At 41.7% G+C, this 14,308-nt stretch overlaps 1 protein-coding gene across 1 annotated transcript in view; it reads right to left on the bottom strand.

Annotated features, from left to right (window-relative positions):
• DMBT1 (deleted in malignant brain tumors 1) overlaps nucleotides 1-14,308 on the bottom strand; it is a 294,810-nt gene that overhangs the window by 278,180 nt on the left and 2,322 nt on the right. Inside the window, 1 exon segment of the mRNA XM_063307816.1 lies at nucleotides 12,110-12,118. Within this exon segment, the coding sequence (XP_063163886.1) occupies nucleotides 12,110-12,118 (9 nt within the window).

Genomic DNA, 14,308 nt, shown 5'->3' with positions numbered 1-14,308 from the left:
AAAGTATACTGGAAAGATACTTTCCAAACCAGGGAAACCATGGAAACCACAATCTCTGGATCTTAATCTCCATACACTACCCATGGGTAGTGTACTTCTGGGTTCTGAGGTCATTGGACATAGTTTTGCTTGACTGCTTTTCTATCTAACTCCATTCTTAACAGTCCCTCAAAAATTATATGACCAAAATGCTTATTGTCTGAAGTGTATATACTAAAATCTCAAGATAATCAATAATACTGTGTTGATTAATCTGAACTGCAATACTTATTCATGACATTATGATCATAGTACAGCAAACAGCCTGAAAATCTTAGATCACATAAAAACCACTTCAGAATATAAATCTTAGCTATTTGGAACTACAATGCTCACAGCTCCTTTTTCCAAGAATATTCACTTTTTGTTTAACTGTCTATGTGCCATTGCCCATGATTATAGACATCTTGTTCAAAAGATATTCTACTTTACAAACCCTCCATCAGGGTATACCAAAATGAAGAATAAAAACTAAATAAATTGTGTCTTATTGTGCCAGGAGGGAGACTATTCTAAGACTATTCTAAGAACTCTCATGCAATTCTAAGCTAATATAATATTCAAAAGGCCAGTAAATGAAAAAAGGAATGAAAAAATTATACTTACTTGTGTTTTGATCTGCAGAGATGCTATAATAGTTTGCAAGGAAGCCTCCTCTTGTTCCACTAAAATCAGTGTGGAATTTAACCGTCATCATATTGGAAGTTGATGTAAAGGTGTGATAGGAGCCATAACAAATTCTCCCAAGCAGTGGGGCAGTATGGAGTGGCCCATCATAGACTTCAACATAATCACATGGGCATCTATATCTATCACATATTTCTAGCCTGGAAAGCAAAACAGGAGTATAATTTTTATATGGTTAACCTGCAAGTTATATATTTACCCTGATACCCCAAGACAGAAGCTTTCTTTTTGTGTCTTAAGTACTAAAATTCTCTCTGGGATTAGACCCAGTAAAAGGAGACAAAACAAACTGCTATTCAAACTTAGCATTTCACAATTCATATAAGGTACTATTTTTCTCAATGCTCTTCAGCCGGTGAAGTGACCATTAATTAATTAATTAATCAATCAATCAATTGTGGTAATGCTGGTGGTGGTGATAAAGACATGATGCTTATTTATAATGGGAACTGGAGGGCGGGCCATCTTCGGGGAAGACACCCCCAGTGTCTACTGCCAGTGGCATGTTCCAGCCCTCCAAGTTCAGACGCAGGCCCTGGACAGCAGTTCCTTAAGGGCCCTGGTCTCCGGCTGCTGCTGCTTAATGCCAGGTCAGTTAACAACAAAGCCCCCCTCATGTGTGATTTGATCGCAGAAGAGGGGCAGACCTGGCATGTATCACTGAGACCTGGCTGGGCTCAGAAGGGGGGGTAGCCCTCTTGGAAATGTGCCCAGCTGGGTTTCGGGTGTGGCACCAGCCGAGATACCAGGTTAGGGGAGGAGGGGTGGCTGTTGTCATCCGAGAGTCTCTGGTGGCCTTCAGGGGCCCTGCCTCACAAGTGGCCAGGTGTGAGACCCTGTTCTTCAAGTTGGGTTCCCGAGAACAGTTGGGAGTACTGCTACTGTACCAGCCTCCCTGCTGCATAGCAATGTCCCTGCCTGAGCTGCTGGAGGTCGTCTCGGGTCTGGCGGTGGAGTTCCCCAGACTTATGGTTCTGCGGGACTTTAATCTGCCTTCCCAGGGGCGTGCCTTGGAGGCGGCTTGGGAGTTCATGGCTACCATGGCAGCCACGGGCCTGTCCCAGATTATCCGGGACCCGACTCGAGACAGTGGTCTCACTCCGGACTTGGTTTTCTTGTCGGAGCAGTGGCAATGTAATCTGAGGGGAGAGCCGCATCTATCCCCATTGTCATAGTCAGATCATGCCCTGGTGGCCCTGAGATTCTCCTACGCCACCCCACTCCGCAGGGAGGCAGGACCCATTCGGTTGGTCCGCCCCCGGCGACTGATGGACCCAGTGAGGTTTCAGAGGGAGCTGGGGGTTGTACCCAAGAATCTGCTGCATGGTCCAGCGGAGGCCCTGGCTGCTGCCTGGAATAGGGAGGTGGCCAGGGCCTTGGACAGGATCGCGCCTATGCGGCCTCTCCTGCCTCATCCAACCCAATACTCCCTGTGGTTCACGGAGGAGCTGAGGGTTTTGAAGAGGCTTAAGAGATGCCTAGAGTGCTGCTGGAGGAAGACAAAGACCGAATATGACCAAACACAAGCTAGAGCTGCTATTAAGGCCTACCTTGTGGTGGTAAGAGCAGCGAAATGGCAGTATTTCTTCATTCTTATTGCATTCGCAGATTGCCGTCTGACAGCCCTGTTTAAGATCACACGTACCCTTTTGGGGAAGGTGGGCCCAGTGACCCACCTACAGGGCCATGCGGAAGAGTTTTCTGAGCAACTGCAGGATAAAATCACTCGGATCCGGTCCAAATTGGACTCCATGTGTGAAGCAAGGACTGAGGAGATCCCGAGGGAATGTTTTAGCCTTGTTATCTGGGAGCAGTTTGATCCTGTTGGACCCGAGGAAGTGGACAGGATCCTTCAGATTGTGAATGCCACCACCTGTCATTTAGATCCATGCCCCTCCTGGCTGGTGAAGGCAGCTTGGGAGGTGACGTGTGGTTGGGTCCAAGCGATGGTAAATACATCCTTGAGTGAGGATGTGTTCCCAGCTGCCTTTAAAGAGGTACTGGTGCACCCGCTCCTCAAGAAGCCATTGCTGGACCCAACTGTGCTGGACAATTTTCGTCCAATCTCCCACCTCCCCTTTTTGGGGAAGGTGGTTGAGAAGGTAGTGGCATTGCAACTCCAGAGAGTCTTGGATGAAATGGATTATCTGGACCCCTTTCAGTCAGATTTCAGGCCAGGATATGGGACAGAAACTGCATTGGTCGCACTTATGGATGACCTCTGGTGGGAGCAGGATGGAGGCAGTGCATCCATCCTTGCTCTCCTTGACGTCTCAGCAGCTTTCGATACCATCGACCATGGTATCCTTTTGGGACGGCTCAGGGAGTTGAGGGTGGGCGGCCTCCTCCTGGTTCACCTCCTTCCTCCAGGGCCGGTCTCAGTCAGCAGTGATAGGAGAGGAGAGATCCAACCCTCGATCCCTCCATTGTGGGGTGCTGCAGGGTTCAGTTCTCTCTCCTATCTTATTTAACATCTACATGAAACCACTGGGTGAGATCATCTGTCACCACGGGATGAGGTATCATCAGTATGCTGATGATACCCAATTATACATCTCCATCCCGGGTGAGGTAAGTAATACAGTGACTGCCCTTTCTCAGTGCCTGGGGGCTGTGGGAGTCTGGATGGGGAGTAACAGCTTCAACTGAACCCTGGTAAGATGGAGTGGCTTGGATTGATGGTGCTTCATCTTCCGGGAAATTGTCATGTTTTGGATGGGGTTGCACTGCCCCAGACAGACTCAGTGTGTAATCTGGGGGTTCTCCTGGACTCACAACTCCTGCTCAAAGAGCAGGTGGCAGTTGTGGCCAGGGGGGCCTTTGCGCAACTTTGGGTTGTGTGCCAGTTACGCCCGTTCCTGGAACGAGAAGCCCTCTGAACAGTCACTCACACCCTGGTCATCTCCCATATAGACTACTGCAATGTGCTGTACATGGGGCTACCCTTGAAGAGTATCTGGAAGCTTCAGCTGGTCCAGAATGCAGCTGCGCAGGCCATTTTTGGTGCCCCTAGGTTGGCACATATAACACTGTTGCTGGGCGAGCTGCACTGGGTGCCAGTTTGCTTCCCGGTCCAATTCAAGGTGTTGGTTATCACCTTTAAAGCCCTACATGGCATGGGGCCAGGTTACCTGAGGGTAACTCATCCCCATTACATTATTGGCCCGCCCCACCCGATCATCCAGAGAGGGCATGTTGCGGACCCCGTCCATAAGAGAATTTCATCTGGCGGGGTCCAGGAAACAGGCCTTCTCTGCAGTGGCCCCCGCCCTCTGGAACATCTTGCCCCCGGAGGTGAGGCAGGCCCCTTCACTCCTGACCTTCCGGAAGGCATTGAAGACCTGGTTCTGCCGTCTCACCTGGGGCGGGAAAGTGAATAACCATTCATGGGGGTGGCTCACACGCTAGAGTCCCTCCCACCAGTCTGGATTTTATACCTTCTTGGATTCTATATTTATTTACTGTATTTTATAATAACTGTTTTTATGAGATTTTAATGTTTATATTTAGAGCCTGATTTTATTGTAAACCGCCCAGAGTCCCTCTTTTGGGGGAGATGGGTGGTAACTAAATTTGAATAATAAATAAATAAATAACAATCATTTAAATAAAAACAGTAATGTACTGTACAAAATCTGACTATATAAGACTGACATATTAATCCAATAATATGGAACTGGATGGACTTTTTCTGAGAAAATATTTTGGAATGTGTAAAACTCCAGAAATTCTCTCCTCTTCCAGAAAGTTATATTAAACAAGTTCCCCTTGTCCCTTTAAAAGAAAAAAAAATACTGAGGATTTGGGTTTAACAGGACCTTTTAAGACTTGAGAAACCCAGGACTGGATGCTGATTTAAGCCCTCCTCCCCAGCTCTCTCACAGCATCCTTTCTCAATATTTTTTCCTCAGCTGATTTTGGTCTATAGTCCAGTAAATAGGAATTACTGAAATGAATCTTGAGAGTATATATTAACTGGTTGTTTTCACAGTCTTAAACAAAAACAAATTGGTCCAGTCAAACATTTCAAATGCTGGATCAAATTTTGGATGAGGTCCCCTCCATGTGTGGAGCCTGGACCTATTTCTCTATCCTTAAATAGAACTAAAGTTCTACCATGGATTAACTAGATATCCCTAGCCAAATCTATTGTCTCAAATCTACAATCCCATTGCATTTTGCCAAATATGCTCTATAATTCATACTCATCTTGATATATATTTTAATAAACCACTCTTGGTATCATGACACATGCATTAAAAACAGCCTCACTTACGTAATATTTCGGAATGAAAGTGTTATTCGGAAATTGTTTTTAACTTGTATTTCCCATACACAGTCCACATTGTTTGGATAGTTTAAAGGATAAAATGGACTTTTAAATGATCCTGATGGGTATCCAAGAAAACCACCACAAGAATAACTTGATACTGTTACTAAAAAGAAATCAAAGGAGACACAAGCCATACAGTATTATGCAGGATCAGGATTCAGAGAACCATATTATAAGAAAGACATCTACCCTTGAACTTTTCTTAAACCCAGAACCCAAAACACTTGTAATCCTTCCAGTCTTATGTCCTGAGGGAACCACAGTTTCTAATTGGGATTGATGTCTGTTGATGGCTAATATTTTGAAATAGGTTAACCTGCCACTTAGTCACTAGCTTAATTTATGTGTATAAGTAATACAGGGGCATTAAAATGGATATTTGCAACCCATGTCCTTTTAATCTTAATGAGATGAGACAGCATTGGAATCCTACTCTATAGGATCTTTGCATTAGGGATAATTTTATCAATAATGCTTTCTAAGCAGTGCTTATTAGTTCTTACTAGAGACAAGCCATTACATGGATCTTGCTAGCCCTATTCATCTGCCAGGAGAATGGAGCAATATTTATGATCCCAAACCTGCTGTTACTTATACAAAGAGAAATGGCAGTCTGACTTTTCCCCGTGTATTTATTTTTCTTAACATAAGCCTTGAAGCTAAGAATTTCTGTAAAAGAAGCTGAACTATTCAGCCTTAAACACTACTGCAGTGGTAGGCAATATCTGTTTTACCACCTCTCTTTCTCTCCCTAAACCGACATTGTGAAGCTTCTTAAATATTTAATCATATGCAGAAGGTTGATTTTCTAAATTAAGCTGAAATAAGAGAGACGATTATGATGTAATTAGAGATGACTTATTTTTGTCTACTGTCTCATTTTTTTTCCTGTAGATCAACTGGGAAGAAAAGAGAGGACATGGATTAATTAATATAAACAATCATATATAAAAGAGAGATTTTAATCACTCAGTGACTATAAGATTACTTAGGCTGTGATTCTGCGAATAAGCCCCACTGAACTTAGTGGGGTTTATTTCTGAGTAAATATATAGGATTGATTTTTTACATATGACAAATTATTTAGAATTTATTTTATAACATAGGTTGTAAAAGATGAACAAAGGAATACAACTATGCCAAATAACAGCAAAATAAATTCACTATAATTAAGGTCAGTCAAACCACTGTTCCATTAGATAATGGTACAAAGGATTTAGAGTATAAATATAGAATTTATTCATGGTTTGGAAGCTTTCTTCAATTTTATTGCTACAATAACTCTGTAAGATAGGGAGGACTGAAAGACAGTGAGTGCCCCAAAAACACCCTATGAGTGATTTGTGTAGAACTCACTGGTAAAAGGAGTAGTTATTAATTCCAGGAAACAACCAAATGTACATGTGTACACTAAGTACACTTCCCTAAACACAGCATTCCACATTGATTTATTTCACTAGGTTTATATGCTGCACTGAGTTCTACTATACATAAACAGGATTAAAACAGTAGAAAGGTCAACCTAATAATAAAATCATAAAATAATTACTAAAAATAATAATACCTCATCAAATTAAGGCTAACAATAATCAGAAATGCTCATAAAACAGGGAAGACCTAAATGAGGCCTGTTGAACTAATCAAGTTTTTATCACTTCATTAAGTCTCAATAGAGCTGAGAAAGGCAATCCATTGGTAGAAAATTGTCCCACAGATATCCAGGTATGGAACCATAAATGGCTTTAAAGATGACAACCAGGACTGTGAATTGCAGCTGAAAGTTGTCTGGTGACCAGTGCAGTTCTCAAAGTAGAGTTCCATGGGCAAAGTTAGGTGTGTTCATAACTACACATATCTGAGCCTTTGTGTTCTGGACCAGCTGTAGCTTCCAAGTGACTCTCAAGAGCAGCCTTGTGTAAAGCATGTTGCAGTAGGCCATATGACAGGTGAATAAGGTATAAATGATTGTGAGAAGTGCCTTCTGATGCAGGAAAGGTCATAAATGGTACACCAGATGAAGAGGTGGAAAGTCCCTCCTGACTGCAGCTGCGACTTGCTTTTACAGCAGGAGCTGTGAGTCCAGAAGGACCTCTAAATTATGAGCCAATTAGTAAAAAAAAAAAGGGGGGGGGAGGGACAAAACAAAACACTGTCCAGGGTGAAAAATGGAATATCCCCAGGGTTGCATGGCTTCAGAACCGACAGCCTCTCTGTCTTACTGGGGTTAAGCCTAAACCTGTTCTTCTTTGTCCTACTCTCAGCTATAGGCTTAAAGAACAGTAATGGTTGAATTATCATTAACATTCATGCTTCACAGTCATACTGATTGATAATGTTTACAAATGTCAAGTATTTATTAATTATTAATTCTAAGTATTAAGTAAAGTAACTGGGATTGTGATAAAAAATAATTCAAGAAATTAGACATTATTTGTCATTCTTGGCCACAAGGAAGACTGGGTGACATAAGGAGGAAGAAAAGCATATGTTTGAGGCATTCTCTGCCATTGTGATTAGAACTAAAATGGCCCTATACTGGGTTGTGAAAGATCAACAGTTGCATATGTCATCATCCCCAAAAGCTACATATAATCAGTAGCACCCTAATGAGCCAGCAGAAATGAAATGGCAACTAAGGAGAAAAAATATTGAAGAACGTCTGAATTGTCTGAGGGTACTTCTTAAAGCAGTCAAAGCTTCCCTCAGAACCTGCTGCCAGAAGCACTGAGCCAGAGCTTGTGAAATGCCAGTGCAACCACTTTGTGGGCCTTCTGTCAGGCTCCCTTCCCTCTGCGCGCCTGCCATTAAGCCTGCTACACACATTAACAGAGAGAGAGAAAGAGCAAACCCCTGTCAGCTTCACAGACATTCCTTCATGCCGCAGACATTCCTTTGTGAGCCTTAGAGCCAAGGACGAGCTGCTGATAAGACAACGCCTGGATTCTACATCACTCTAACGAACTAACGATCTGGGAGGGGGAAGTTAGGAGTGAGAAACAGCTTGTTTGCAAGACAGGGAGGAGGGAAGGGGGATGAGGTCACGGGGAATGATTTAGTTTCAATGTTTTGGCGCCAAAACCTTATTCAGAGCTTTGCAACTTTCCTGTGTTAATTGGATTTTAATGAAGAATTCTTTAAGCTTCCTAATGGACTGTCTTGAGAATTTCTAAGATTAAAATCTTGGTACTGGGATTGTTACACCTTCCCACATCAACTGACTACATGTGTGTCCACCTCTGACAAGATTGCCACCTAAGCAAAACTGCAGTCCTGGGAGCCATCCCATTTCAGCAGCAATTCTGGCAGAAATATCAGCTGGGTATTCAGTCATTGCAATACATCATCTGAAGGCCTTCAGAGAGGTTCTTTTGAGTCTTCCACAGGATTCAGTGCCTCAATATCTTAAGAAGTAGATTCAGAGGGAACTTTTATTTCCTTTCTGAAGAAAGCCTTGTAAATGGTTTGCACAGCCCTAATAGCTAATGAGCTCGACTAAAACATTCAGCACATCTGAAGGCACCAGTTTGGAGAAGGCTGTACAGGTAGTCCTCACTTAACAACCTTAACCGGGACCAACAACTCTGCCGGTAAGCAAAGCAGTCGCTAAGTGGGAAATCTTGTGACTGTGACTGTGCTTTTTAGCTGGAAAAAGACAAGGCTACTCAGTTTCACACCTTCTGCTTTTGTTTGCCTTCTAATCACTCCCCTGCCTTTTGGAATGCTTGGGTGTCTGGTTACTGTCTTGTACACATCAAAAGCAATGTGATCGTGCCACAGCCCAGGGCTAGGAGCCGTAGGCGTGCTATGCAAACAACTTAGTCTCTTGAAGTCCCTTTCTCTCCAATCTCTCCATTCTGTTAAAGGTCAGGTAAAGGAGGGGTTGCCTACAGAAATCGCTTGCTTTTTTTTCTTCTCACTTCCCTCATGGAGCAGAGAGACTGGAGAGAAAGAGATTTCAAGAGAGTACTATAAGCTGTTTGCATAGCGTGCCTGTGGCTCCCAGCCCCAGGCTGCTGGTGCAATCTCATTGCTTTCAATGTGTAGAAGAACAAACAGCTTACTGTTGTGCAATCCCTTTCTCTCCAATCTCTCTGCTCTGCAAGGGGGGAAAAATGAAAAAAATTACAGGTCAGGCTTAGGGCAACATGTACTGACTGTAATGGTGATCACGTGACTGAGGGATGGTTGTAAATGGTTGTAAGTAGGCCATAAGGGTTTTTTTTCCAGCACTGCCATAATTTCAAATGGTCACTGACAAATGGTCAGTAAGTGAGGACTACCTGTAGTAGAGGATTTCATAAATTTTACTGTTTTGTTTTTACTCCAAAGGAGAAGACATGTTTTAAAGAAGAGTTTATGGCTTATGTGGAAGGTAGCCTAAGTGAACATCTGATATTTTCTATATAATCCTCTCTCAGGTAAAATGAAGCCCACTCTTCAGTTAAATCCTGTAAGAGAACATTACGTGAGACTTTTTCACATGGCCTATTTTAAGATCAGGAAGCAGAGAAAGAAAGGTTGCAGAATGTGAGAGATACGTAACTGAAAGCCACAACAGCACTCTCTACCTTGTGGCAAAAATAACTCAAAAAATGTCTCCCTCTGATCATAATTGCTAAAAACTGATGTACCGTGATCTACCGTTTTGAGGTGGGGAACAAATGAAAACTGTAGAGTAAATCCTAAAATAGGATTGCTACACTGCAGAACAAAAGCAAGCCCTTATAAGCTCCCCAAGCCCCAGCCCTGCTCACATGAAGAGTGAGTGTTCTTCCCCAACAGCTAATCACTTTTAGGAACTAAACTATCATAAGGGTGTTTGTCATGCTACACATTCTGTTTCAGGCAGCAGTGCATTCTTTCCGCCTCTCTTATAACAATACATGCTGAAGAAGCACATACAGAAGCAGAAGTAATTGCTACATTTTCTGAATTTGCTTGGAAAGTGCTAAATATAAATATCCAAGGTTGGACAAATAGGAATTCAATTCATCTCCTTCGCATTAGTGCAAATCGCCAGTCCTGCTACATGTACTTAGTACTTTGGAGTTGTACAGAGGGATTAGAGCTAAGATACAGGGTTGACTCCAGGGCTTTGAGGCCTTTTGCAAGATGCATCCTACACCTTTTCCTGCTTATAATCTTGCAACTTGCATTTGCAAGGTTCACTTTTTCTTTCCTAAATGCAAAGCACTGGAATTAAAATTTGCAGTCCATTATTGGTAAAAACTGTACTGACGTGCTAAAACACACACACACACACACACACACACACAAATATAATGACCAGAATTTGGGGAATTTTGCATTTCAGAAAAATAATGATGGTGGCTGCTCTGCAGCCAGAGAACAGACTGGAACGCAGAACTCAAATAATAGAGGGAAGAAGAGTTATCAGCTGTTGAGGCTCAGAATTTTCCTGACTCCTGTAATGGCACTAGCATGGCCTTAGAGAAACAAATGAGTCCATAGCAGAGGCAAAATTTGCACTTGGGAATAAAAATTATACTCCCTAAAGGGGAAAAAATGTAGTATAGATAATTTTTGCATTAACAGTGACTATCAGCTTGCAGGCAGGGATCAGAATGCTTCCCTCACTAATGGCAGCTGGAAACCTGCAAACCTGTTTCCTAGTGCCATTAGTTCAGAGTGTGCTCAGACTTGGGCGAAAATGATTTCCTCACCTACTGAAGGCTCCAACAATGTGCTGGTCAGCTGTGTTAATCCCTGTTCCATGTTAAAAAAAATAACAGATAAATTGTCCTCCAGAAATAATCTAGCTCACCAGATCTAACCTCTTCCCTCTCTAAACAAACTGCCTGCTTGGTCACCGGTCTCAGTGGCAGAAACTAAACATATCCTACACTCTCTAAAATCTAACAAGACACTGGGCAAGGCCTTTCTGCCTGCTGAGCTTTCTAAGTCATATATTGACTGGTGGGCCCCATTACTAGAGGGCCTATTCTCTCATATAAATAACACCGGTTATATTCCTGTAGGATGGGAATTGTCTATTGTAGTCCCTATATACAAAAAAAAGGAGACAAAGGAGACCCCAGAAATTATACACCTATAAGCCTAATTAATATAGTGGCTAAGATGTATGCCACATATCTCCTACGTAGAGTATGACTGGGTGTATGAGAAGAAACGTCTAGTAGAAGAACAGGCAGGGTTCAGGCCTGAGTGCTCTACCATAGACAATTGCATTACTCAATATCATCTGATAACAAAGTACACATCAGCAGGAAAACAGCTGTATGGCACCTTTGTTGACCTTAGTGCAGCATTTGATCATATTCACAGAGTCATTCTATGGAAGAAACTGGCTGGAACCTAGACTCCTATGCCTGGTTAAGGCTCTGTATACAAACACCTGTCTGAAAGTCCTTACAGGAGCAAATGGCATCCTGACACACAACATACCTACTACCAATGGTGTCAGACAAGGATGCATTCTCGCCCGAATGCTATTTAATCTCTATGTCAATGTCATCCCAGAATATCTCTGCTCTCAGGATGTCCATATGCCGAAGATACTTAATAAATCTATCAACGTTCTTCTGTGTGCAGATATGGTCCTTATGGTGCAGTCTCAAGATGACCTAAGAAGACTACTCTGGAAGTTGGGTGCTTACGGCACCATTAACTCCTTGAAAATCAGTAAGGCCAAAGTAATGATATTTGGGAAAGAGGTGAACTAAATATACCTGGTACTTGGACAGGGAACCTATGGAACAAGTCAACTCTTTCTCATATCTAGGGGTAGTTTTCACCAGCATAGGGTCATGGATAAACCACCTTAAAAGAAGTGCGATGAGGGCCTCAGCCACCTCTAAAACACTTCTGAGTGCTGAATTATAACTGCTCAGGTACCTTCATCCCTATATTGAAGGTCTATAAGACTAAAGTAACACCTATAATGACCTATGACACAGAACTGTAGGGTCTGTTATAGTCATCATTACTTGAACAAATCCAGACCCACATCCTAAGATCCCTTCTGGGAATAGACAAAAATACTCCAGCCTCTGAAGTTAGAGCTGAAACAGGCACCCACTCTATTAGTGCTCAGATTGACATAGAGACACTTGCTAACATCAAATCCTTAAAATGACTGACCCAGAATAAAAAGACCTTTCCACTAGAAATATATCTAACTAGGGCCCTGACACAGGGCCAAAGATCAGCCCTAACCAGAGCAAGATTTGAGCTCCTGGATTCTATGTGAATCATGGGCAATTTCATCAAGTACTTTATCCAGAGAGGATCTGTATCTGTGGTGTGCTCATATCCACTTTGACTGCCAACTACTGTATATGCTTCAGCCAGAGCACAGCATTTATAATAAAGTTGCTGGTTGACATGATAGTCTGTTGGGACCCCATCAATAGGCTCTCTTACTTCCTCCAAGTAACACATGGGCAATAAGAAAGACTGCCAAGTTTATAGCTAAAGCCATTCAACTGAGAGCTTCCTATCTAGATCAGGTTGGGGTCAACTGCCAAGGGAATGATTTTACCTGATTGTTTCATTGAATATTTTTTATATTTCTGTATTATTTTATCTTGTTTGATATGGTCATTAGAGTAATCAGTAAACAATCAACTAAACTAATGGGTAGCAGAATATGTTAATCAACATGCCATAGGAAAGTGAAAGTGGATTCCCCCCATCCCCATATTGTCAATTCATGTTGTTCAGTTTTTTTTAAGAAAATACATTTTAAGTGGGTCTTCATTACCTGGTCTTTGTGTTGTAGTGATACTATCTGAAAGAGAGAAGATGATGGTTATTTTAATATGTGCCAATTTATTGAATTGCTTGTTGAAACAATATATCGCAATATCTATCCCTAGCTCTGACTGGTATGCCCATGGCATTGTTAGCAAAATAAAAAGGAACAAAATAAAAAATAGTACTTGGCTTTGCTGCTATGCTTCCAAAAGGTACTAGCCTGTAATTAATTAATTATATGTGTGTGGGGGGGGGGTGTTGTGAATGACTGTCAGTGGTATACATCTCAACCTTGAAAGTCAAGTTAAAAACATACAAATACAAGCACTAGAAATATTAATAAATTAAACTAAGAAATTCTACTGTCAGTGGGACAACATCATAACATTCTGCTCCCAAGATCTGCTGGAATAACCCTGTTTTAATGGCTTTCTGAAAAACAACAGGGTAGGAATCCATGAATGAGAATGAATGAAAATGATATATGACCAACAAGTATCTGCTTAGAAAAATGTATGTTTATTTTGAATATGTTGTTTAACCACAAGTCTGTTCATGTGCACACATGGCACAGAAATGTATACAAATCTGAAAGCATGACCAATTTGATTGTTTTTGATGAATGAGTGAGGGAATCAGTCAAGCGTACAAAGTTGTTGAGAAATTCTGAATGTGAGACAGACCATGTCTTGCTACTGCAAAATTTGGGAAATGCAGTGTGGGCACGGATTGTACAAATCAAATTTTTGCTCTTCAGTAGGTCACTGAGAAATGTATAAATGTGAGAAAAATATTAGAATGTATCTTTATTGAGTCAGAGAAAGCATGTGATAATGTGAATAAGGTTTGAATTATGGAATGCTTTCCATTAATGCAGAATTGAAGTTTTGTTGCTGAATGTAATAATGGCCGCTGATCGAAATAACATGCATAAGAATAAATGAAATGTTTAGCGAATAGTTCAACATTAAGACAAGGATGATTTTTTAAATAATTCCTCCCTCCCCTGGGAAAATTGAATAAACCGTTGTAAGTTTTACATAAATGGCAAACTTGGAGCAAGTAGAAGAATGTGTATAGCTTGGTAGAACGTTTCCTAAAGGGTGGAGAACTTCTGAGATGTTCAGGTAACAGCAGAATGATAGTGTGTACTTCATGGTCTGTTGCAAGTAAGGAATATTTCTTGGAAAAAGGGTGAAAACAGCCATGTATAAAGTGTGCTTCTGCCCACTTTCTTATATGGAAATGAAAATTGGGTATGAAAGGAGAAATATAAAAGTAAATTGAATACAGTGTTAATGGGGTACTTAAGAAGTGTGAGTGATAAAACAAGCAGAAATAGGATCAAGAATGAATGGGTGCACATCTTTTGACAAGATTCCCAAAACAAAGAGATGAGAACTTTCAGGAGCTATAGGGAATGTATGAAATGTTGTAGGCATGTGGGGAAGGAAAAAGAGAAAATTGTGAAAAGGTACAGTGAATGGTGTTGGTGGAAATGAGCTTAAGCGA

Source organism: Candoia aspera, chromosome 6, assembly GCF_035149785.1.
Source record: "Candoia aspera isolate rCanAsp1 chromosome 6, rCanAsp1.hap2, whole genome shotgun sequence".
NCBI classification, from domain to species: Eukaryota; Metazoa; Chordata; class Lepidosauria; order Squamata; family Boidae; genus Candoia; species Candoia aspera.
The sequence above is the reverse complement of the archived record's forward strand: the minus strand, read 5'-3'. Positions and strand labels throughout refer to the sequence as shown.